Source organism: Cervus elaphus, chromosome 23, assembly GCF_910594005.1.
Source record: "Cervus elaphus chromosome 23, mCerEla1.1, whole genome shotgun sequence".
NCBI lineage: Eukaryota > Metazoa > Chordata > Mammalia > Artiodactyla > Cervidae > Cervus > Cervus elaphus.
Window position 1 is genome coordinate 43,822,501 of NC_057837.1, and position 26,455 is coordinate 43,848,955.

Here is a 26,455-nt window from a genome sequence, read left to right on the forward strand (position 1 = left end):
AGTGTCAAAAGGGGGAGAGAACAATCAGGCCAGTGATCCCGCTCCCAAGTGAAAATGGGTACTGAAGATTGGGTTCTTAAAGGTACGAAGTTGATAACAAATACCAAAAAGCAAAGATCAAAAATCTTGGGTAGAGGTTAGATTCCCAAAAATACAATATTAAAAAAAGAAGAAAAATTAAAAACAAACAAAAAACAAAATCACAGAAATTATAAAATATATATATATGAAGTTTGTTTTAGAAATACGGTCTTTTTATTTTTGCAAGGTAATAGTAGGTTATAAAAATGAAAATTAAAGGAGTAATGGGAACTTAAAAATAAAAAAATAGAATAAAAATTTTTTTTTCATTTTTTTCATTTAAAAAATGGTAATAGTAAAAGTATATCCAAGAATTTCTCTGGAGCTGTTGCAGACAGTGTGGGGTCAGTTCATCTTCAGATAGTTCCTTTGTCCGGCTTGTACTTCTCAAGGTCTACAGGCCCCTTTCTTTGTAGTCTGTGCTAACTACAGGGTTTTAATCTACTGCACCTGTCATTTCCAAAGCGGTTCCCTCTGTTTATTTTAGCTTCTGTTTGCTGGTCTCTTCGGAGTCTAATTTCCGCCCTGCCACAGGGGGCTCGGTGGTGGTCACTTTTTTTTTTTTTTTTTTTTTTAGGCTCACTTGTTCAGTCCTGCTTTGGAAGGGAGGAACACTGTGAACAAATATCACTGGCGTGTGCTCACAGTGATTCAGCCACACTGAGGTTCCCCCACTAACGGCATGTGTGCTTTCCCAGTCTACACTGCTCAGATTCTAGGTTGTTCTGCCAAGAACTGTCTGATGTGGGCCCTGGTTCACGCACTTCCCACGTCTAAGCTGCTCAAATTCAGGTTCTCAGGTACTCCACAAAGGTGCAGGTTTGGTTGGGCCTGCGTTTTGCACCCATCCCAGGTCCGAGCAGCTCAGGTGACCAGGTCCTTGGCGTGTGTAGTCGCCCCCAGTTGAAGGCTGCGGCTTATGCCCTCCCCCATTCTAGCCACTCAGTTTTCTGGGTATACAACGGGCACACCTTCTTAGGTGTGCCATTTGTCTATTCTGGGGAGCTGGTCTCTAGCTGCAATCCTCCCTGCGGATGTCAATCATCTGGAATCCCAAGAAGTCTTGGTTAGCAGAGAAGCCTGCTTGCAGTTTGGTATAGGATGCCTCTCTGGGGCCGCAATTGCCCCCTTCCAGCCTGCCTGTCTCCAGCGGGGCATGGGCTGGTCTGCAGCCAGCTAGCTCTGCTCAGTCCTTTGTTCTGTGAGCATGCCCGGCGGTGTCTTAGGTTAGGGCTTTTCATGGGATTGTGGTATAGCTATCCCACAGTGTGGGTTGCTATCTCAAGCTAGTTCCCTCAAATTGCCCTCAGGGTATTCAGGCCCTGTCCTTACCCAAAGCCATGCAGCCCGCTCCTCGCTGTCCCTCTCCCGCTTGCTACTGGGGGATGAGAGCGTCTGGGCTGCTTCTCCACTGGGAGTTGCTGTTAGGCAGGTAATCTGTGGGTTTTAATTATTTATTTATTTTTCCTCCCAGTTATTTTGCCCTCTGAGATTCCAAGGCTTGCCACAGACCCGCCAGAGAGAGTGTTTGCTGGTGTTTAGAAACTTCTTTTTAAAGACTGCTTCCCTGGTGTCTCAGAGGGTGAAGCGTCTGCCTGCAATGAGGGAGACCAGGGATCAATCCCTGGGTTGGGAAGATCCCCTGGAGAAGGAAATGGCAACCCACTCCAGTACTCTTGCCTGGAAAATCCCGTGGATGGAGGAGACTGGTAGGCTACAGTCCACGGGGCTGCAAAGAGTTGGACACGACTGAGCGACTTCACTTTCACTTTCCCAGGATCGATCTGTCTCTATCTCTTTTGTCTCTCTTTTTATCTTTTATATTTTGTCCTACCGCCTTTTTTTTTTTTTTTCCCCCAGTGGGTTTTGTCATACATTGATATGAATCAGCCATGGATTTACATGTATTCCCAATCCCGATCCCTCCTCCCACCTCCCTCTCCACCCGATTCCTCTGGGTCTTCCCAGTGCACCAGGCCGGAGCACTTGTCTCATGCATCCCACCTGGGCTGGTGATCTGTTTCACCATAGATAGTATACATGCTGTTCTTTTGAAATATCCCACCCTCACATTCTCCCACAAAGTTCAAAAGTCTGTTCTGTATTTCTGTGTCTCTTTTTCTGTTTTGCATATAGGGTTATCGTTATCACCTTTCTAAATTCCATATATATGTGTTAGTATGCTGTAATGTTCATTCATTTGAACCAGTCCTAATGAGATGGATGAAGCTGGAGCCTACCGCCTTTTGAAGACAATAGGCTGCCTTTCTGGGTGCCTGTTGTCCTCTGCCAGCATTCAGAAGTTGTTCTGTGGAATTTGCTCGGTGTTCAAATGTTCTGTCGATGAATTTGTGGTGGAGAAAGTGGTCTCCCCGTCCTATTCCTCTGCCATCTATGTATAGGCTTCATTATGTTGAGAAAGCTTCTTTCTATTTCTGGTTTATTGAATTTTTTTTTTAATCATAAAAGTATTGAGTTGTGTCACAGTCTTTGTTCTACATCACTTGTTATTATCATGTGATTTTCCCCCCTGCTTTTTGTTAATGTAGTGTATTGCCATTACTAAAATAAATATGTACACAGCTGTTGCCCAGGAAAGAGTCTCATTTGGTCATGATGTATAATTTTTAGTATGCTCCTGAATTCAATTTTCCCATATTTTATTGAGAAATTTTGTGGCAATCATCATCTGAAACATCTGTCTGTAGTTGACTTTTCTGTAGTATCTTTGTCAGGTACTGGTCTCTGGCTAATGCTGGCTTTGATAGAATGTGTTGGAAAGTATTCCTTCCTCTTGAATATTTTTTGGAGAATTTAAGAATGATTGCTGTTAATTCTGCTATAAATGCTTGGCAGAATTTACTAGTGTGGTCGTCTGGCTTGGGTTTCTCTTTCTTGAGAGTTTCCTAATTATTGATTCAATCTGCTTGGTAGAAATAAGTCTACTCAGGCTTTCTGTTCCTTCAGGATTTTGTCTTCACAGACTGTGTGTCTCTAGAAAATTTCCATTTCAGCTAGATTATTCAGTGTGTTGGCATAGATTTGTTCGAGCATCTCTTTCTATTTCCTCATTGGTCTTTTGTCTAGTTGTTTTATCGATTATTGAAAGTAGATATTAATGTCTCCAACTAGTGCTTTAGTGGTATTTGTTTTTCCCTTCAACTCTAACTATCTTGGCTTCATCTATTTTGGAATTCTGATGTTTGGCCCATCTATGTTTGTAATTTCTCTATATTCTTGGTGGATTCGCCATTTATCAGTGTAGAATATCCTTCTTTGTCTTGTCACAACTTTTATTTTAAAACCTTTAAATTTTCTGATATGCACAGAAGAATTATACAAAGAAAGATCTTCATGGCCCAGATAACCATGATGGTGTGATCCCTCACCTAGAACCAGATAGCCTGAAATGTGAAGTCAAGCAGGCCTTAGGAAGCATCACTATGAACAAAGCTAGTGAAGGTGATGGAATTCCACTTGAGCTACTTCAAATCTTAAAAGATAATGCTGTTAAAGTGCTTCACTCAATATGCCAGCAAATTTGGAAAACTCAGCAGTGGCCACAGGACTGGAAAAACTCAGTTTTCATTCCAATCCCAAAGAAGGGCAATGCCAAAGAACATTCAAACTACCACACAAGTGCACTTATCTCACATGCTAGCAAAGTAACGCTCATAATTCTCCAAGCCAAGCTTCAATAGTATGTGAAACGTGAACGTCCAGGTCTTCAAGCTGGATTTAGAAAAGGCAGAGGAACCAGAGATCAAATTGCCAACATCCAATTTGATCATCAAAAAAGCAGGAGAATTTCATCAAAACATCTACTTCTGCTTTATTGATAACGCCAAAACCTTTGACTGTGAAGATAACAACAAACTGTGGAAAATTATACAAGAGATGGGAATACAAGACCACCTTACCTGCCACCTGAAAAATCTACGTGCAGATCAAGAAACAACAGATAGAACCGGACATGGAACAATGGACTGGTTCCAAATTGGGAAAGGAGTACGTCAACACTGTATAATGTCACCCTGCTTATTTAACTTATATGCAGAATATATCATGTGAAATGCCAGGCTGGATGAAACACAAGCTGGAAACAAGACTGCCAGTAGAAATATCAATAATCTCAGATATGCAGATGACACCACCCTTATGGCAGAAAGTGAAGAAGACCTAAAGAGTCTCTTGATGAAAGTGAAAGAGGAGAGTGAAAAAGCTGGCTTAAAACTCAATATTAAAAAGGGTAAGATCATGACATCCAGTCCCATCACTTCATAGTAAATAGATGGGAAACAATGGAAACAGTGAGAGACTTTATTTTCTTGGGCTCCCAAATCACCACAGATGGTGACTGCCGCCATGAAATTAAAAGACACTTGCTCCTTGGAAGAAAAGCTATGGCCAACCTAAGTAGCATATTACAAAGCAGAGACATTACTTTGCCAACAAAGGTCTGCCTAATCAAAGCTCTGATTTTTCCAGCAGTCATGTATAGATGCGAGTTACTATAAAGAAAGCTGAGTGCCAAAGAATTGATGCTGTTGAGCTGTGATGTTGGAGAAGACTCTTAGAGTCCCTTGGATCCAACCAGGCCATCCTAAAGGAGATCAGTCCTGAATATTCATTGGAAGGACTGATGCTGAAGCTGAAACTCCAATACTTTGGCCACCTGATGCAAAGAATTGACTCTTTGGAAAGGACCCTGATGCTTGAAAAGATTGAAGGCAGGAGGAGAAGGGGACTACAGAGGAAGAGATCATTGTTGGATGACATCATCAACTCAATGGACTTGAGTTTGAGAAAGCTTTGGGAGTTGGTGGTGGACAGAGAAGCCTGGCATGTTGCAGTTCATGGGGTCGCAGAGTCAGACACGACTGAGCGACTGAACTGAACTGAGTGTGGTCACACCAGCTCTCTTTTAGTTACTGTGTACATAGAATGTCTTTGGTCACTTTTTCCTTTCAAAGAAGGTTTGTCCTTAGATTTACAGTAAATCACTTATAATGACAGAAATGCTATATATTTTTTAAAAATCTATTCTGACAAAATATATTATTTGAATATGGAGTTTAATTTTTTTACATTAAAAGTAATAACTGATAGGAAAATACTTTGTCTTTTTATATTTTTTGGTGTGACTTAGTTCCTTATTTCCTCCATTACCACTTTCCTTTATGTTCAGATGATTTTTCATAGTGACAGCTTTGATTCTCATCTCTTTTATATTTATGTTCCATATACTCTATTTTAGTTTCTTTGTTGTTACCATAGGACTTACATATAACATTGTTAAGTTACAATAATATATTTTGAAAAGACTAGAGAAACACAGTGAGAACTTCAACAAAGAGCTAGAAAATATAAAAAAGACTCAACGAGAGCTGAATAACACAATAAATGAAATAAAAGTACTTTTGAAAGAGTTAACAACAGGTTAGCTGATACAGAATAATGCGTAAGCAACCTAGAAGACAGAATAATGGAAATCACTCACTCAGAACAGTAAAAAAAAAATCAATTTTTCACAAGCGTGGTCTCCTGGGACAAGATCAAGTGTAGTAATATTCACATAGCAGTAGTCCTAGGAGAAGAGTAAGAGAAAGGCACAGAAAAGTGCATTTGATGAAATTATGACAGAGAATTTCCCAAACCTAAAGAAAGGAAAAGACATCCAGGTGCCAGAAATACAGAGAGTCCCAAACAAATGAAACCGAGGAGACCCACACCAAGACTTACAGCTGCCAAATATTAAAGAGAAAATTTCAAAGGGAGCAAGAGAAAAACTGAGTCTCATGTAAGGGAATCCCCACAAGGCTCTCAATTGATTTGCAGCTGAAATATTGTAGGCCAGAATGGAGTTACATAATATATTCAGAATACTGAAAGGATAAAAATATCTACAACCAAGGACTTTCTACCCAGTAATATTGTCATGCAGAATTGAAGAAGAGACAAAGAGTTTCCTAGAGAAGCACAGCTGAGATCCTCACTAAACTGACCCTACAGTAAATGGTGAGTGTCAGCCTCTCAGTCACGTCAGACTCTTTGCAAGCCACCCCATGGACTGTAGCCCGCCAGGCTCCTCTGTCCATGGGATTTCCCAGGCAAGAATACTGGAGTGGGTTGCCATTTGCTTTTCCAGGGGATTTTCCCAACTCAGGTATCAAACCCAGACCTCCTTCATTGCAGGCAGATTCTTTACCAACTGAGCTATAAGGGAAACCCAGATCTTTCAGAGTGAGCATGAACTTAAATGACATCTGTTTTAAATAGATAGATACAGTTATGAAGGACAGTCTTTTCAACTACCAGTGATGGGAAAACTAGGTATCCACATGCAAAAAGAAGTTGGGAGTTGATCTTATAGAAAAAGCAACTCCAAATGCTTCTGAGATCTAGACATACAATATACAAGTATGAAATTTGCAGACGAAAACCTCTGGAAAAAGTTTCTCATCATTGGATATGGTCACAACTTGGGGGATTTGACACCAAAAGTACAGGCAATAAAAGGAAAAATTATTATTAGTCTTTATCCAAACTCAAAACTGTTTCACACTGAAACAAATTACCAGAGGGGGGAAAGACAAACCACAGGATGGAAAAAAAAGTCATTGCAAATCATATTTGTGGTAAAGCTGAATAGAATAACATTTTCTGTCAACACTTTACCACACATTGTCTTTGTCCAACTGACAGACATTGCATGGTATCCCTTAGTCATTTTTGTTTACTATTTCCATAATATTATTCCTGGTTATGCCTCCCTATTGATACAACATTGAGATTTTTTTATATTTAATCACTATAATTGAGTTTATCTTGAATACCACCTCTTCTCTCTTAAACTCAGAACGTTTTCTGTAGTGTTTGGATTTATGCCTTGAACTAATCCTTGAACTAATCTTCGGCCATCTAGGGTTTGGAGTTGAGGTTCTTGCAGATCTCCTTTGGGTCCCCCTGGGTTCACAGCAGCTATGGGGTCATGACCTCCTGGGGTCATCCCAGGGCTGCAGTGCCCAGTGCATGGTGTGCACGGGTCTCTCCAGGGAGGACCTCTGAGCCCCTGTCCCCCCATTTCATCTGGGGCCCTCCTGGGGGCTCAGTCCTAACCTGATGGCTTCTCTTCCCTTCCCACCCAGCTCTGTGAGGACAGTTCTGTACAGCCTTGGAGTGGACGAGGCTTCCTGTTGGTGTCATGTGTTTTCAGGAGATGTGACCCTGATGTGCTTCTGGGGGAGCTGAGCTCAGCGTCTTCTTGCCCACCTGGAGCTCCTCCCCAGGACAGCTTGTGACACTCACTGTTCGCTAACTGTGGCTCCTGTGATTGTTCTGGAAGAGTCAGTGCCGATTTATTATCTTCCTTTCCTGGACCATGGTTTCCTTTTTCTTTTTTTCTTTCTTTCTCCTTCCTTCCTTCTTTTCTTTCTGTCGTGTGTGTGTGTGTGTGTGTGTGTGTGTTCCTGTGTGTGTCTGTGCATTCATCATTGGGTACTGAAAAAACAGGCAACTACTCACTCTTGGTTGATTTCCTCCACGTCATGACTGGACTTCACTAGTTAACTTGGCTGGCTCCTTGCCTGGGATCAGTCCAAAGGAAAGCTAAAGGCTGCTCAATTTATTTCTGAGTCAACATCTTACCTGGCCCATGGGTGGCTGTTTTATTCCCATGAATATATGGCTGTTTTTGAATGCCCTATGTCCCCCAAATCCACAGGTCAGTTCTACTCAGGGTTTTACATAGTCTAGTCTAGGTCTCCACCCTTAATCTTTTGTCCCTGGTCCCACATATGTATAGTCCCCCTGCAGCTGTAATGAGACATGACAGCTGCTCTTCAGTTCAAGCTTGTTTAGGTAAAGCAAACATTCATCTTCCGGCTATCCCCAAGTAGGTTGGAACATTGCGTTAAGGTTTTCTGTGATCACTCTGGTTTGAGGGAGCTGAGCCGCTGCTCTTTAAAGATCAAGATTGCACTGCCCCAGGCAGGAGGAGGGTACAGGTGAGTAAAACCACTGCGAAATGTCCTTTCATCCTCTTCTGGATTTTTCATAATTATGTGTTCACTTTGTTGCCATAGATTTTGTTTGACTGTTCTCTAGCGCTCATATGACATTTTTCATCTGGGTTCTGATTGTTTTCTCTTGTTTCTAAGGGAGAATTCAATACATCCTAGCCCACCATTTTGCTCACGTCACTCTGTTAAATTTTATTTGGTTTCACAACTTTTCACTATATCAGTGCCCCACAATTTCCCTTACTCATCCCAAAGTTGTTACAATTTAACTTGCTTACAAGTTTTTCTTTCATGGGTAAGGTTGAGCAAAATAGCAAAGTATATAAAATATGTATAATTTACACTATGATAGCTTTCTAAAAGTTATATAACTAAGTTCAAAGTATAAACCCTCTAAGAGTCTGTTTGCACACTGCACATGGTATCCCAAAACTGGCCAGAATGTGTGGTTTTGGTGTCCTTTTCAGGATTTCACCACCGTCAGGTCTGTAAAGCAAAATAATTTTGCTGGTGGGAAAAATAAAAGACAAATTTATTTTCATTTGAAGTTTTCATTCTTTATGAAGGGATAAGATTTTTTAAAATGTTTATTAATCATTCCTTTAAATTGTGTGATTCTCTTTGTGTATTTGTACCATAAGATTCAACTTCATAATTAGAAAAATGAAAAAAGATTGCTATGTGGAAGTTTCTAGTCTAATATACAGTTAATGCTTGTTCAGCCAACCTCATCGAAATGTATCTTAAGATTATACTGATAAAAAAGCCCAAGCAAGTTAACTGGCTTTAATTCTCTTCTCACTCCACGGGAACTGATGTAATCATGCTCCTCCTACAATGTATCTCCTAACATTGGACAGTGCAGCTGGGGCGTTACCTTCCTATTATTTATAACCTGTGAAGGCAGAAGAAAAAAATCAGAGTCTGCTTACTCAGAGGAGCAACAGGCAATGGAAACCCAATGTCAGAGGGTGAAGCTTAGTGATGGCCACTTCATTCCTATCCTGGGATTTGGAACCTATGCACCTAAGGAGGTAAGAGTAGTGGTTTAGGGTTGAGATATAAATAGTAGTGGATGTGACATGAGAGGAAGGGGAGTTGGGTTGTCAACCACTGAACTCCTGTGTGACTCTGGGAGGATCGCGTGGCTCCACTAACCAGGCTAGAACCATGCCCTGTGAAACGGGAGAGAGCATCCAGTCTCCACTCCACATCAGGGTCTGAGGCTGTGCTCACCTGCAGATTTCTCTGGGTTCCCCTCCAGTTTCTGTCTCTTTCCCAGCTTGGCAGAAGAGGTGAGACTCGGCTGTCAAAAACACTGACTGTCAGCTGCTTTGCTTTGAGGAGCATTGTAATGGTGGGGTTTCTCTGTATGTTTCATTAATTCCAGAACATTTTCTTTCTTCCAAAAACATGACCCAGAGAAGTATTTCAGGTGGAAGGTCCTGAAGATGAGGTGACTAAAAACTAATTGGAGACATTGCTTTTCTACTGTGAGATACCTGCTCAGTGCCAGGAAAGAAACACTCCAGTGTTTTGCCCTGTACTTCTGTTTCTGCTTGGAAACTTCTCCTAATGGAAAGTATAGCTTCATTAGAGGGGATAAGCTACATTCTTTCAGGCAAGGTTTCAATAGTAGCATTTGTATTTTATTCTTACTATACTCTTCAGTCCTTCTTCATAAGAGGGCCTAGTGGACAAGACTCTAGACTGGAAGCCAGAAAATTGGCTGTCCATCTTGTCCTTAAGAGTATGTGGTTGTGACAAGGAACTGGTCCTTAAACTTTAAGTCCTGCTGTTTTCATCTACAAACAGAAGGAAATATTCAGAAATACTTTGGAGATAGAAGACAGTGCTTGTTTACTTTGTATAGCAATGTGGAGTGAGGGTAGGGAAAGGTTCAGGCTATTATTGAAGCTCACCAGTTCATTACTCAAGGAAAACCGGGACTAGAGCCAAAAGAGGGCCATTAGACCAAGGATTTACCTCCTTGAAAAAGGAAAGATTCTAAGTCACATAAAAACAAATGGAATATTATTCAGCCTTTATAAAAGAAGTTATCCTTTTTTGCCTTTTGCAACACCGTGGAGGAACCTGGGGAATATTAAACTAAGTGAAGTAAGCCAGAAGTAGGAAGACAAATACTGCCTGATTTCTTTGTTTGTGGAATCTAAACAAGTGAAACTCAGAAGCAGAGGGTAGAGGAATGGTGACCAGAAACTGAGTACATGCTGGGGAAAATGGCAAGATAATGGTCAATGATACAGACCTCCAGTTATAAGTTGTGAGATGTAATGTAGAGCATGGTAAATATAGTTTAAAAATGGATTCTATTCATGAGATTTGCTAAGAGACCTGATATTAAGTATTCTCCCCACAGCCAAAAGTTATCCATGTGAGGTGACAGATCTGTTATTAGCATGATTGTATTAATCATTAACAATGGATACTTACATGAGAACATCGCTTTGTACAACTTGAATAGATACAGATTTTTAATTGGTGTATTCTATGTGGCTTCACTGGTAGGCAGAGGTCCCAGAAGCTTTCACCTGGTCTCTTGATGCTTTTCAGCTCAGTTCAGTCACTCAGTAGTGTCCAACTATTTGCGACCCCATGGACTGCGGCTTGCCAGGCTTCCCTGTCCATCACCAACTCCTGGAGCTTGCTCAAACTCACGTCCATCAAGTCAGTGATGCCATCCAACCATCTCATCCTCTGTTGTCCCCTTCTCCTCCTACCTTGAATCTTTCCCAGGAACAGGGGCTTTTCCAATGAGTCGGTTCTTCACATCAGGTGGCCAAAATATTGGAGTTTCAGCTTCAACATCAGTCCTTCCAATGAATATTCAGAACTGATTTTCTTTAGGTTGGACTGGTTTGATCTCCTTGCAGTCCAAGGGTCTCAAGAGTCTTCTCCAATACCACAGTTCAAAAGCATCAATTCTTTGGCACTCAGCTTTATTTATAGTCCAAATCTCACATCCATACATGACTACCGGAAAACCGGAACTTTGATTAGACAGACCTTTGCTGGCAAAGTAATATCTCTGCTTTTTATTATGCTACTTAGGTTGGCTTCTTCTTCCAAGAAGCAAGCATTTTTAAATTTCATGGTGCAATCACCATCTGCAGTGATTTTGAAGCCCAAGAAAATAAATTCTGTCACTGTTTCCATTGTTTCTCCATCTATTTGCCATGCAGTGATGGGATCAGATGCCATTATCTTAGTTTTTTGAATGTTGAGTTTTAAGCCAGCTTTTTCATTCTCCTCTTTCACTTTCATCAAGAGGCTCTTTAGTCCCATTAATTTCTGCCATAAGGGTGGTATCATCTGCATGTCTGAAATTACTGATATTTCTCCAGGCAATCTTGATTCTAGCTTGTGCTTCACTCAGGCCAGCATTTTGCATGATGTACTGCGCATATGTTACATAAGCAGGGTGACAATATACAGCCTTGACGTACTCCTTTCTTTATGCTTTTACCAGGTACTTTATACCTTTGTGGATTTTGCTTCAAGCATCTCATGGTATAAATTGTATCCATGACTACAACTTTATGCTAAGTCTTACACTTTTTTCCAGAAAATCACTGAATCTGGAGTTTTTCCTGGGGTCGTCTGATACCTGTGATCAACCACTGAACCCCTGGGATTGAAGGGTTCCTGGTCATCCATTTAATCACTGACCAGGAACATTCAGGAAAACTGTCATGGATTCATCACCACACATGCAGAATGAACCAGAAGCACAAAGAAAAGTTGACTCTTGGGAAGATCAAATCTTGTGGCTCAGCAATTTCTTAATCATGTGGATTTTCAATTCCTACCTTTGTTGTTTATGTAGGTTCCTAAGAGAGAAGCTCTGGAGGTTACCAAATTCGCTATAGAGGTTGGGTTCCGCCACATTGACTGTGCTTATGCGTACAAAAATGAAGAGTATGTTGGCCAGGCCATTCGAAGCAAGATTGCCGATGGCACTGTGAAGAGAGAAGACATATTCTACACTTCAAAGGTGCTTTGTGTGTTGTGTGTGTGCACATGTGCACAACTAGTTGTATGCAGGTGACAATTATGTAATAAGATCAGTAATAAGGTGAATGTTGTTTATTGATACAGCTTTCTTTCCACACATATTTATTTCCTCCTCCCCTGGCCAAAAATAGAAAGTGACAGCAACTCTCTTCACTGCCATGTTCAAATTTTAAAGTCACTTTCCTTCTCTAAGCCTAGATCAGACAAGTGTGATTTACTATGGTCTAAGGATTATACAGAAGTGTGAATAGATTATAGCTTTCCTTATCATCTGAGTGAGTTTCTCAAATTTCTTCACATTCTGAATTTCAGTTCTCAACTCCAAGAGTAAGAGAGAACATTAGGAGAGGCACTTTGTATATTACACAAGATCTAGCCAAAGTGTCTTGAATTATGTTCTTCTCATGTTAATACGCTCAAATTACTTTTTTTCCTACAGTTGTGTAAACAAAATGCTAATTAATTCTGAGAGGACTGATTGATTGAATTAGACTAAGTTTGTGCTTTTACGCTCTATCAAACACAATTCAGATGATAAGCATGGTAATTATTTTATAATGTTATTTATCTTGATTAATTTCATTCTATTATGAATTATATACTGATGATATGTTCAGTCAAATAATAAAGTTTGCATGGGTGGGTTAGATAAAAAATGGAACTCTAGAAAAAAAGGAGCATTTTTCCCAGTGGTCATCCATGTCTAACCAATAAAAATGTTTAATCATTAAATGAAACAAGACAAACAAAATTACCTACTGCCTTCATTTAACGTAACATCTATTATTTAATCTCTGCAGCTTTGGACCACATCCCTTCAACCAGAGTTGGTCCAATCAGCCTTGGAAAAGTCACTGAAAAGCCTTCAGCTGGACTATGTTGATCTCTATCTTATTCATACTCCAGTGGCTCTGAAGGTTGGCAATTTGTGTGATCACCTCTATCTTATTTCATGTGTCACAATGTCTGTCATCTTCCATGGATGGTTGGCTTAAGATTTTTCATAGTACTCTTTTTCATAATACTTCACTACTTGAGTACTTAAGATTTTTCATAGTAGATTTTTTTCATGGTACTTAACTACTTAAGATTTTTCATAGTACTTAAGTATTTTTCATAGTACAGTGTAGGATGTACTCTACAGAGGAAAGTTGAGTTGCAGGACTTTTAGAAATAGCTCCATTTTTCTATTTCTTATCATGACATTACTCTTGGTTTACTTTATTTTCACTGAACATTTTTGATTGGTGGCAAATATGGCCTTGGGGCCTCAAAGCTCATGGTCATGAACATTTGAGAGCATGTCTGGATCTTCCACATTCCATATCAACCTAAGGAGAGCCTTGCTGGTTCATATGCCTGCCCTAGGGCACCTGATGCTCAAAGGGAAAAGGAAGTCTGATATTTAGCCCAGATCAAGTTTGCAATTTTAATGCCAGAAGTAAGACATAACTTACAGTCACTCCCAGCACAATAGAGGCATTTTGCAAGAGGAAAGTAAAAGAGGCAGAAAAAAAAATTGAAATAAATCATTGACAGTCCCCATTAGAATGTAGGAAAATTGTATTCATCAAAATGCAAGTGAAAGAGATTCGTGGAAAATTGCCTTCTAAACACATTGCTCAAAACTCCATTTGTAAAGCAGTTTGCAAATATTAGTATCTAGAGTGTTGTAAACCTACCTCAAAGAGGTTTGATGCCCAGGTCCTAGACATGCCTGGCTGTCTGGCTAAGTGTGGGGAAACTGTTTTGTAACATCTCTAGAACGACTGCTTCTATTCCAGCCAGGGGAACAAATTTTGCCAACTGATGAAGATGGAAAACTGATGCTTGACTCAGTGGATCTCTGTCACACGTGGGAAGTGAGTCCAAGGAGGAGAGAACCAGGGGAGGAGCCAGGAGAGAGGGAACCGCCTTCATTTCTTCCACTTGTGAGAATGGGCTGTGGACCATCAAATCCAGCGGTTCATGAATCTAAGGGCTGGGATGCTAGGGTTGTGGAGAGGAAACTATTGCTGAAATGTTCACAGAGAACAGTGGAGGAGAATTTGGGATGGTAGCATAGGCATTTATTTCTTTCCATGTATTATGTCTTTTGCAGGGTTTTTCTAACTGTAATTCTTCTTGGGTCATGAACTTCTTCCACTTTTTTCTTCCTTTTAAACAATGCTAATTTTTGACAAGAGACACTTTTTTAACAATTTTTTTTCAGCCATTAATCTTGTTTTATTGCCCATTCCAAGTGACTGTTCATGATTGTTCACCACCCCTCCCTCCCAGGCCCTGGAGAAGTGTAAGGACGCAGGGCTGACCAAGTCCATCGGGGTGTCCAACTTCAACCACAAGCAACTGGAGAAGATCCTGAACAAGCCGGGGCTCAAGTACAAGCCCGTCTGCAACCAGGTGAACAGTCTTGACTCCTCTCCCTCCTGCTCTTCAGAACCTCCTTCTTGCACTGGAGCCAGATGTCTGTCTGTCCTTCCCCCCTGTTCATCTGACCATTGTGGACAGAGGATTTTAGAGAGCAGAGCCTCTGTCTGGACAGTGTGAATAGAATCCATAACAGTATCTCTGACTGATAAAGTCTGGGTGGAGAAGGCGGGGAGGGCTTCCTGCTAAATTGTGGGTAGGAACTGAGGAAAGTGAAAGGGAGTTAGACTCAACACCCAGAACTTAGAGGAAGGGGTTTTCCCCTGAGCTTAAAGCATGACCAGAAATCAGATGTGAAAGTGTCTCGGAGGGAACTATGTACATTAAGGAAACATGGAACAGGAAGTAAACAAAGAGAAAAATCAGCTGAGATGGGTGTTAAGAGTTTGTGTGGAGTTTGAATGCTTGAATCCTTTGTCTTGATTTCTCTTCATTTATGGGTCTTCAGCAAAGTTTGCTGGAGGCTATGAAAGCTCATCAAGTTTGATGGATGAAGTTAAAGGATGATGGTGATACTAGCCACTGATGAAATGTACATTCAGGGATACTTAATCATAGAGCACACCTTGTGATTTACTCAAGCTTGGACTGGTTCTCCCATCAATGTCCATCACAAAATTAACTGATAAACTCATTTTTCTATTTCTGTTTTTGTACTCGTACTTTTTTGGTTCTATTTTTTACCTTACTGTGGTAAAAGAAGACCATGAGACCTAACCTCATAGCAAGTTTTTAAGTATCCATATAATATAATACAGTGTTGTTTATTATAGGGACAGTGTTGGAAGCAGATCTAAAATTCATTCATCTTGTATAATTGAGACTTCACATCATGCTTATCGATTCTGGATTCCCCACTCATCCCAGCCCCTGGCGACAATCTCTCTGCTGTTTAATCTTAAGTTTGACAGATCAAGATATGCCATATAACTGAGATGTGATACATGTGTCATGTAATCTTCACCCTTCTGCAATGGTCTTATTTCGTATGCAACATAATGTCTTTAATTTACAGTTTGGAGTCAAGGAAAAAGAATGTTATATTGAAAGTGCAGTTTACACAATTCAAGAAATATATGTATATATTTTTTTTAGTTATAAAAGTTAAGAGTTTTTTATAAAAGGTTTTTTTAGTTATATAACTTAATGTCATTCTGGTATCAGTTTTACTTCCATATTTTCATTGTGAAAAATTTCAGATATTAGAACAGTTAAAGATACAACAGTGTGTGTGTGTGTATATATATATGTGTGTATATAAATATATATATTTAATTCTATGCATTTATATAATAAATATATATATATTATGTTTTAATGATCTGGACCTGATGTGGTTCGCATGTCACTTTGAGTCATATTTTTCATGGTTTTTAACCTAGAATGGTCACTCAATCATTATGTCATGAAGATAGTGAGACAAGTTCTCAACAACACACTGTATTTATCATCATTACTTTGTGACATTAATTAACTTGTTTGTTTCTAGTTTATGTAAATTAGTAGTTAAATCTGAACTTCTTACTACATTAAGGTTAAACATTTGACAAGAAAATGTCCTTTTTTTCCCCCTTGTTCTGATGGGCAAGGACATTCTCCATAAATCTTTACTTTTTTAAGATTTATTTTAATTGGAGGCTAATTACTTTACAATATTGTGGTGGTTTTTGCCATACATTTACATGAATCAGCCATGGGTGTCCTTTGAGTGCTGTGCCTCTCACATACACCTGAGTAGGAAGCATGTGATGACAAGTTGTCCTTATGTGAGTAGTGATATTTTTTTCTCCTGGTAAAGCTACTGGTAGCTAGATTTTTTTGTTTGGAAGTGTGTATTTTCCTGTTGAAATTATTGAGTTATCTGTTGGATAATAACTTGGACCAGGGGAATTTTGATTTCCCCCAAATTTTCACAAAACGGTTGAGAATCCTTCAATGACTTTCACCTGCATTAATTATTTCATTGGGATGTTTTTCAATATTTTCAATTTTAAGCAATATTTTTAATCTCCTGACCTGACATTTTACTGTAAAGACAAAATTCCCTCATTAAATCAACATAAAATGCACTTATTCCTGTAAGACAGGGTAAAAACTTAACTCCTTCCCGTTAACTGTCACTTTCTGAGAAAGGATTTATTGTAATACCATCCATGGAGGAAAATAGTTTTGTTCTTTCTCCCACTCTCATCATTAGAGCCTCAGGGATTTTTATTGACTCTGTGTGCTACATTTGTTTTCACTCATGATTCTTTTTGATGCTCAAGTTTACCCAAATGCCACCAGTGGGACCTCCCCCTCCCATCACACTAGATCCCCTCCCATCACATTAGATCCTATAGTGCCAAGATTCTAACAGCTCTTTTTCTGCCTCCAGTCTGGAATTAGGCATATGTCTTGGTGGGGTTCAGTGGTATTTAGTAACCAAGATCTGCTTCCTAGGGTTGCTTGTTCTCAGGAATTATTATTATTTTTTTAATTTCTTTTCAGGGAACAGAGATAAAATTTGTTTTTTTAAAAAAATCATTACTTGAGGTTAACGTTTCCAGTTGTAACTTGATTTGCACAGTTATTTTTCTTTAGCATATGTAATTTTTGCTTTTAAGCTTCCTCTGGCATATTACCTTTTCATATAACTTGACACTCTTGTCTGTTGGCATTCTACAGGTGGAATGTCACCCTTATCTCAACCAGAGCAAACTGCTGGAGTTCTGCAAGTCACACGATATTGTCCTAGTTGCCTATGGTGCTCTGGGAGCCCAACGGTTATCACAATGGTATGAACATTACTGAAGGCCACAGGAAGTTACTCTGAAACTCAATTTTTAAAGTCTTTACTGAATTTGTTACAATGCTGTTTCTGTTTTCTGTTTTGGTTTGGGGGCTTTAAAGCATGTGGGATCTTAGCTCCCTGACCAGGGATCAAACCCCCAACTCCTGGACTGGAAGATGGTCTTAACCACTGGACAACCAGGGAAGTCCATAAAACTCAAATTTTGGTGAAATATTTTTATAATAATGTACACAGTGCTTTTTTCATACTGTTCATGGGGTTCCACAAGACTGGAAAAGGTCAGTTTTCATTCCAGTCCCAAAGAAAGGCAATGCAAAAGAATGCTCAAATTACCACACAATTGCACTCATTGCACATGCTAGCAAAGTAATGTTCAAAATTCTCCAAGCTAGGCTTAAACAGTACATGAACTTCCAGATATTCAAGCTGGATTTAGAAAAGGTAGAGGAACCAGAGATCAACTATCCAACATCCATTAGATGATCAAAAAAGCAAGAGAGTTCCAGAAAAACATCTACTTCTGGTTTATTGACTATACCAAAGCCTTTGACTGTATGGATCACAACACTGTGGAAAATTCTTAAAGAGACAGGATACCAGACCACATGAGCTGCCTACTGAGAAATCTGTAGGCAGGTCAAGAAGCAACAGTTAGAGCTTTACATGGAACAAAAGAATGGTTCCAAATCAGTAAAGGAATACATCAAACCTGTATATTGTCACCCTGCTTATTTAATTTATATGCTGAGAACATCATGCAGAATGCTGGGTTGGATGAAGCACAAGCTGGAATCAAGATTTCTGGGAGAAATATCAATAACCTCAGATATGCATTTGACACCACCATTATGGCAGAAAGTGAAGAAGAGCTAAAGAGCCTCTTGATGAAAGTGAAAGAGGAGAGTGAAAAAGCTGGCTTAAAACTCAACATTAAGAAATGTTGACCCAGTCCAATCACATCATGGCAAATAGATGGGGAAACAATGAAAACACTTAAAGTGTTTATTTGGGGGGGGCTCCAAAATCACTGCAGATGATTACTGCAGCCACGAAATTAAAAGACCCTTGCTCCTTGGAAGAAAAGTTATGACATACCTAGACAGAATATTAAAAAGCAGAGACATTACTTTGCCAACAAAGGTCCACCTAGTCAAAGCTCTGGTTTTTCCAGTAGTTATGTAAAGATGTGAAAGTTGGACTATAAATAAAGCTGAGTGCCGAAGAATTGATGCTTTTGAACTGTGGTGTTGGAGAAGACTCTTGAGGGTCCCTTGGACTGCAAGGAGATCAAAATAGTCCATCCTAAAGGAAATCAGTCCTGAATATTCATTGGAAGGACTGATGCTGATGCTGAAACTCCATTACTTTGGCCACCTGATGCAAAGAGCTGACTCATTTGAAAAGCCCCTGATGCTGGGAAAGATTGAAGACAGGAGGAAAAGGGGATGACAGAAGATGAGATGGTTGGATGGCATCACCAACTCAATAGACATGAGTTTGAGTAAACTCTGGGAGTTGGTGATGGACAGGGAGGACTAGCGTGCTGCAGTCCAAGGGGTTGCAGAGTCAAACATGACTGAGTAGCTGAACTGAACTGAACTGAACACAGTGCTCTGCAGATAACTTTTAACTGACAGGGAAGAGAAGAGAAATGGGACATAATCCTTCTGTTTTGTCTTACCATCACAAGTCAAATTGATTTTTTTACATTTCATGTGTCTTGTTGTATGTAGATTTTAAAGCAAGTGTCTCCGCATTGAACACTTAAGAGATAAACTTAAGTCATGACTTACTTATTTTTTAACAAATGAACACAGTGCTAGTAATAAACGTGTCCAAGTCTCTCTCACCTTATATCTAAAATAAGGATAAGAAATGTACCTCCCAGGGACTGCAAGGAGATCAAACCAGTCAATCCTAAAGGAAATTAGTCCTGAATATTCATTAGAAGGACTGATGTTGACTGAAGCTCCAATACTTTGGCCACATGATGCAAAGAACCAACTCATTAGAAAAGACCTTGATTTGGGAAAGATTGAAAGCAGGAGAAGAATGGGATGACAGAGGACAAGATGGTGGGATGGATAACTGACTCAGTGGACATGAGTTTGAACAAGCTCCAGGATGTGGTGAAGGACAGATAAGCCTGGCATGCTGCAGTCCACAGGGTCACAAATAGTCAGACATGACTGAGTGATTAACAACAACCCAGATCTATGATGATAGAAAAAAATAACAAATTGAATCATTTTAGTGAAAATTTATTTGTAGGAGTATTGCACAATGCAAATAATGATGAAATAAAAAGTTCTCATTTTTGGACTACTCAATTTTTATCAACACTTGAGAAAAGTGAAATTTAAAAACAAAAACATTTCCCTGGCTCCATCTCTTTTTATTTTATTGCCCTTGTACTTATTTTAGAGCTATGATTGTTAAAGAAAAAAAACCACTGAGAAGTAAAACAGAAAAAAGAAAAAATCCACAAGTTTGGCAGTACTGATCTCAGCTCAAGCATGCATCCAAATGACTGGGAGAACTTTGTAAATGCAGATTGGGAAATGACACAGTTGAAGTTCTGATTCAGTTTGTCTTCTGCTAAGCCATGGAATTTGTATTTCTAACAAGATCCCAGGTGATACTGGTGTTTCTGGTCCCTGGACCACCCTTTAAGAAGCACTGGTCTAGAGTAGACCTATTTTGTCTATTTGAGAAGCCTCCTTAGAAACTGAATATTCAGTCTCAACTCCTCAGCATTTTTGAATTTCCTTCCAGGGTGAACCCGAACCACCCTAATCTTTTGGAGGACCCGGTTCTTTGTGCCATTGCCAAAAAGCACAAGCAAACCCCAGCTCTGGTTGCCCTTCGCTACCAGATACAACGTGGGGTTGTGGTTCTGGCCAAGAGTTTCAATAAGAAGAGGATCAAAGAGAACATACAGGTGATGATGAGTGGGGCTATGGGCAGAGGGCTCCTAAGGAATATCCTTCATGAGGGTCATTCTTTGTCCAGCTCTCGGACTATCCTTGAGTCTAGACAAGTTACCTGTTTTTTCCGGTGCATGAATGCCTTGTGTGTGTTTCTGATGGTTTTCTCCTCCTGCCGTGGCAACAGGAGAGGCGGCACGGCTGGAGAGGGTTCAGGTTGGACAGAAAATAGAGATTTTAGTTCCAGCACTGTGTCTCTAATTTATTCTGTCACCTTGTACAAATGACATCTTATTTTCTTCATTCTCAATTGACAAAATTACATTATTTGATTAGAGCAGACCATTTAGGCTGCTCTAACAAAATACTTAAGATCGGGTGGCTTAGAAAAAAATGATATTTGTTTCTCACAGTTCTAAAGCTGGAGGTCTGAGGTCAGAGTGCCTGTGTGGTCAGGTGAGGGCCCTCCTCCAGGTCACAGGCTTTCCTTTGTATCTTAACATTGTGGAGGGGGCAACAGAGCTCTCCCAAGTCTGTTATATGAATATGATATCATTTAAATCGCATTCTTGAGGGCTCCACCATCATGACCTAATCACCCTCAAAGGCTCCAATTTGTAACACCATCTCAGTGGGGTGAGGTCCCATCATGTGAATTTGGGGCCATACAAATTATAGCAGTGATCCTGAACTAACAAATCATTGTGGTATTGTTTTGCATTTCCCTAAATACTAATGTTTCACTTTCATGCATTTAATCTCCTTGAGTTTCTGCTGTTGCAAAGTTCCTATGCAAGACTGTCCATTTTGCTGAGTTGTCTTTTGATTTGTGTGTAGGAGACCATTGTTGTACCCTTAGCCATAGCTGTACAGGAAACTCTCCCCAATTTCAAGATTTAATGCAGAGATCAGTTATGTTTGTCTCTTGATTCTATGGTTTGGCAAACAGCCTGCACTCAGCTTAGCTGTAGTCTTCTTGGCTGGGCTCTCTCGTGCATTTGCAGTTCAGTGCAGAGCAACTCAGCAGCTCTGCTTTAGCAGGTGGATGTGGCTCTTGTCAGAGGAGCCTGAACACTTCTCTGTATATATTTTCATATATATTTGGCTTATCTGTGGCAACTAACCGGTTCTTCACAGGTTAGCGTGCTTCAGCACAGCACTATGCCCCCTCATCAGTGAATGGGGAAAGATCTTCACGTCTGGGCTCAGAAATGACTCACCACTTTTTCTGGGAGCAGATTCTCAGTCTGGAGTGTCCAAAGGCTGTGTGTTTGGAAAAAGAGGAGTTTAGTTTGTTTTCTGTTTCAAGTGATTCACTTAGAAAGGCTGAAGCACTGTAATGTTTGTGAGGTGGACAGAGAAGGAGAAGGTGTGGGAAGAAGAGGTGAGAACTCAGCAGAGGGTCCCAGGCTTGTTCACCTGGAAGCTGAGGACAGACTCGGCTTCCCTGTTCCCTCTTGTCTCCTCCGTGGAAACTCCTCCAGTCCCCAGGGGGAGGCCGGGTGCTTGGAGGAGAGGTTGATGTTATTCTTTCCTTCCAGGTGTTTGACTTTGAACTGACTCCAGAAGACATGAAAGCAATCGATGGCATGAATGGAAATATGAGATATTATGAATTTCTATCGTAAGTGACTTGCAGATGTTTCACATACACTATTTACTGTAACAGGCAGATCAGCAGGGGAACGAGGATTTTTAAAAGCTTAATTCTAGGAAGACTGTTCTAATTTCCAGTGTAAGAGTAAACCAGATGCTTCCTGTAGACCTCAGACCAGAGGTTCCCTCCAGGGCTCTGTCTCTGACTAACAGAAATATAATTGGGGCCCAGGACAGCCCATCAGTAAAATCCCCACAGTTGACACCGTGGTGAATTCACTACTTTGTGCCCCTAATTGCTGTGCCTGGTGTACCAGCTCGCAGGGCTGAGGGACCCAGTAGACACATGGAGCACAGTGCCTAGTACTTTAAAGCTCTATGAAAAAATGTTCATACTTAATTCTTTTTAAAATTGAGTGAAATGATCAGATTAATAGTGACTGTGTAATAATGAATCTGTCCTGGATTATATTCCTGTTTGAAATTGAAAATGAAAGTGTTAGCTGTTCAGTTGTATCTGACTCTATTGTGACCCCTGGACTGTAGCCCCACCAGGTTCCTCTGTTCATGAAATTCTCCAAGCAAGAATATTGGAGTGGATTGCCATTCCCTCCTCCAGGTGATCTTCCCAACCTAGGGATTGAACCCTGGTGTCCCATATAGCAGGCAGATTATTTACAGTCTGAGATACCAGAGAAGCCCATATTCATTTTTATCCTAACACAGTTGTAAAATGTCATATCAATGTTTTTATGGAGGGGAGCCCATGAAGGGCAACATGCAGCAGTGCTGAGAATTCACAGTGGACCTGCCTCCACCCTTCCTTCTAGTGTCTGGTGGATTTTCTCCCTAAAGGGCATTTCTTTTCCAAGACACCATCTATTTATGTCATGTTTATCTCTTCACTGGGCTTTTACCCCTATTACAACTCCCATGTCCTCATCCTTGTTATCTCACAAAGCTAAATTACCCATAGAGCATGAGCTTAACTAACCTTCTAGTGAGTGACTGCTGTGTCCTTAGCAGGGCACACCCAGGTAAGATCATCCAGGTCTCTGGTTTCCTGAGTCAAGACTCAGCCCAGTGTGGCCTTTGTCCATCACCGGCCCATCCCCTGGGGAGCCTCCACCTCCTGGACTTTGACTTATTTACTAATGCAGAATTCCAGCTAATTACTGCAGAAGGATGCCAGGATTGAAGAGATAGAAGACTAATCAGAGAGAAGCTGCAAGGGAGTTTAGAGAGAAGGGAACACAAATTAGTGATAAAATGAAGACAGTTTCAAATGAAAGATCTCAAAACTCCCCTTCTTGTTTGTAAAGCTATATCATAATTCTAAGAAAACACATGATAAATGAATAAAATGTGTAAAGCTACTTTTCTGTACTCAAAAGATTTTAAGTACAAATCTATGCTCTCCTTCATTAGTCTTGAATGCCTAGACTTATTTATCTTTGTGACTTTATGTCAACAGCACAGCTCCTGGCACATGGATTTGCTCAGAATACACTTTTTAATGAATTGAGCTGAAAAGGACAAATTTAGAAAGAAAAATCAGAACATGAGAAAAAACAGAAAATAGCAGTAATACTAACAAATGAATAAGAAGTGTTCTTATAAATTATAAATTAAGAAAGCAGTAATCATATTTGGTAGTTATGATTATTTAGGTGTACTTGGCATCTCTTCAATAAATTGGAAATTCTTTAATGGATGCACCCTGTATTTTTGGGTGATGCTTGATATTTTTTTTTGATGGATGTATGAAAAAGAGCAACTAATTCTTTAACTGTGATTATTCTCATCATTTTGGGTCAAAAGTTACACCCAGGACTGAAATGACCTCCACAGTTAGCCATAGGTCTTGTGCTATCATACAAATTGTAACCTGAGTCAAACTACCTGTCACTGTGGAGTGAATATTACACGTGAGTGTTGGGACTGGATGTGCAGGTGCCGTGTGCACATGGAGCAGACACCTGCATGTGTGCTTGCTGGGGGAGAAGGAGGGACGTGTTTCATAGATTTCAAGTTTTAGCCCATCATGACCACATCACAGAGTAATACTCGCTATGACAACATGACTGATTTAATAAATTAGTACTCCTCTTTCTCTTCCAGTGTTATCGATCACCCTGAGTACCCATATTCTGAAGAATATTAGCTATGAGATATCTACCATGCATTCTACTAGAATTTCTGGCTTCTAGGGCTGTGAAGAGCATTTCTGTACTTGGTGGAGGTGTTTGAAAGAAGTGTCTGAACTTCTGAAAGCTTGCTTTTATTAAAAAAAAAAACATTTTGTGAAATAATAAAGATTTCAAATAAGGATATTCATTTTTCCTGATAACAAAATATTTGGAAAATAAAAGGGAAATGATAGAAAATAAAGATAACCTCTGACTAACCCATTTAATAAGTTTGGTGTGTTTTCCTGTGTGGAAAAATGCATCAGTCGACCTAAGAAAGAAATGGAAAATTTTATTTGAGTCAAATTTGAAAACTGTAACCCAGGAAGCTCTGAGAACTGTTCTGTCCTCTAGAAGTCAGGCACAGGTATGGAAGGTTTTGAGACAGAGGGCTCTGCATGAAAACACATTATTAACAGTATACGTAATCCAGATCTAAGCATCATTATGGTGGATCATGTGAGCCCTTACAAGGTCAAGAAGGAATTTACCTTTTAAGGAGCTGTCTTACTGATGCTGGGAGAAAGTTGCTTTTCATGGTTGAGCAGGTGTTCCCACTGATGGGGGAGGTCTGGTCCATGCATAATGCAGACACACAACTCACAGTGAGGGAGAGATGAAGTCAAAGGGCAGAGAAGAACTTTTTATGCTTAAAATTTTTTGTCATGAAATAAATACATTTCATTTCATACTTTGATGACTTACCTATAAAAATGTGTGTGTTTACTTATTTACAATTTGAAATCATCTTCAATATACAGGTTGTATACTTATTTTTTACTTAACATAAGTATTTCTGTAAGCTGTCAAGTATCACCTGGTGGTTTCCAAGGGGGAAGGGGGTATGAGAGGGTTGGATTGGGAGTTTGGGGTGAGCGGATGCAAATTGGTATATATAGAATGGATAAACAACAAAGTTGTTGTACTGTTCTACTGTTGGAGGAGCTATTATAATCACATAGGGAGCTATTATATATTCAATATCCTATGGTAAATATAAAGGAAAAGAATATGAAAAAGAATATATATATATATATATATATTTGTATGTATAACTGAATCGCTTTGCTGCACAGCAGAAATTAACAAAACATTGTAATTCAACTCTCTCACAAGCTGCAACTGAAGATCCTGTGTGCCCCAATGAAGACCCAGTGCAGCCAAATAAATATTAAAAAACAAAACCCCAAAACTATTAGAAGTTATTTATTATTTTAAAAAATTTATTGAAGTATAGTTGACTTAAAATGTTGTGTTAATTTCTGCTGTATAGCAATATGATTCAGACATATGTATACATATATATATATATATATATATTATTTTTGCTCAGTATTTTAGTTAGTTCTTACATGTTTTGTCATTTATTTAGTCAGCAAACTTTATTGAACATTCTTTAGTAGGACATTGTTTTATCAATAAATATCAATAATTAAAATAAGAAATGTCTTTAGTTGATAGTCTAGTGGAGGATGAGACTATGAATGAAATCAGGAGTACTTAGCTGTTAGAGATGGGTAAGTGTTTCTTGGAGATAATTCTGCATAATCTCTCACATTTCTGTACATCTGTTAGGCACCAACTACCCTTCATCCCACACAACCTTTCATTTGTACAAGAAACAGCCTTGAAACAGAGATACTGGCTCCCTTCATTTCCCTGGAACAGAAAATGCTAAGTTCAGGAAGAAAGAGTGTTACGCAACATTTAAGGGCCAGAAAGTCAGCTGATGTGGGTGGAGTTCAGTGAGGTGGAGAGATAGGAATTGAAGATAAGGCCAGAGGACCAGTGGGGCCAGGGGGCCTGTGTCATTAGGCTTTAGAAAGGAGTTTAGTCTCAGAGAAATGGAAAATAATACAGGTGTTGAGCAGAACAGCTACCTGAACTGACAGGTTAGAAGGACTTTAAGATAAAGATTAATGTCAATGTATGACAAAACCCACTACAATATTGTAAAGTAATTAGCCTCCAACTAATAAAAATAAATAAATAAATTTTAAAAAAAGAGTTAATTATCTTTATCTTATATAGATAAAGAAATTATCTGTAAAGTAATTAAGATAAAGGAATTGGAATGTTCCTGGATTACCTGGGTAAGCCTAGTGTCATCATGAATCTCTCATACATGGGACCTGGGAGGGTTATAGTCAGAGAGGAGGTAGGAATATAGGAGCTTCAGATGAGAGACTCAAAGAGGCTATCAGTTCAGTTCAGTTCATGCGCTCAGTCATGTCCAACTCTTTGCGACCCCATACACTGCAGCACACCAGGCTTCCCTGTCCATCACCAACTTCCAGAGTTTACCCGAACTCATGACCATTGAGTTGGTGATGCCATCGAAAAATCTCATCCTCTGTCGACACCTTCTCCTCCCACCATCAA

At 39.7% G+C, this 26,455-nt stretch overlaps 1 protein-coding gene across 4 annotated transcripts in view; it reads left to right on the plus strand.

The window, feature by feature from the left end:
* The window catches only part of LOC122681803 (prostaglandin F synthase 1-like), a 36,982-nt gene extending 12,693 nt beyond the window's left edge, over positions 1-24,289 (plus strand). The window contains exons 2-11 of one of the 4 annotated variants that reach the window (XM_043884252.1): positions 7,977-8,087; positions 8,963-9,136; positions 11,950-12,117; positions 12,938-13,054; positions 13,922-14,068; positions 14,418-14,540; positions 17,235-17,344; positions 20,137-20,302; positions 21,830-21,912; positions 24,006-24,289. In XM_043884252.1, coding sequence (XP_043740187.1) covers positions 9,053-9,136; positions 11,950-12,117; positions 12,938-13,054; positions 13,922-14,068; positions 14,418-14,540; positions 17,235-17,344; positions 20,137-20,302; positions 21,830-21,912; positions 24,006-24,048 — 1,041 coding nt within the window. In that variant the 5' untranslated portion in view covers positions 7,977-8,087; positions 8,963-9,052 and the 3' untranslated portion in view covers positions 24,049-24,289. The remainder of the gene's footprint in view (positions 1-7,976; positions 8,088-8,962; positions 9,137-11,949; positions 12,118-12,937; positions 13,055-13,921; positions 14,069-14,417; positions 14,541-17,234; positions 17,345-20,136; positions 20,303-21,829; positions 21,913-24,005) is intronic. The other 3 variants (XM_043884254.1, XM_043884255.1, XM_043884253.1) reach the window with 3 other exon arrangements.
* The last annotated feature ends 2,166 nt before the right edge of the window (positions 24,290-26,455 follow it).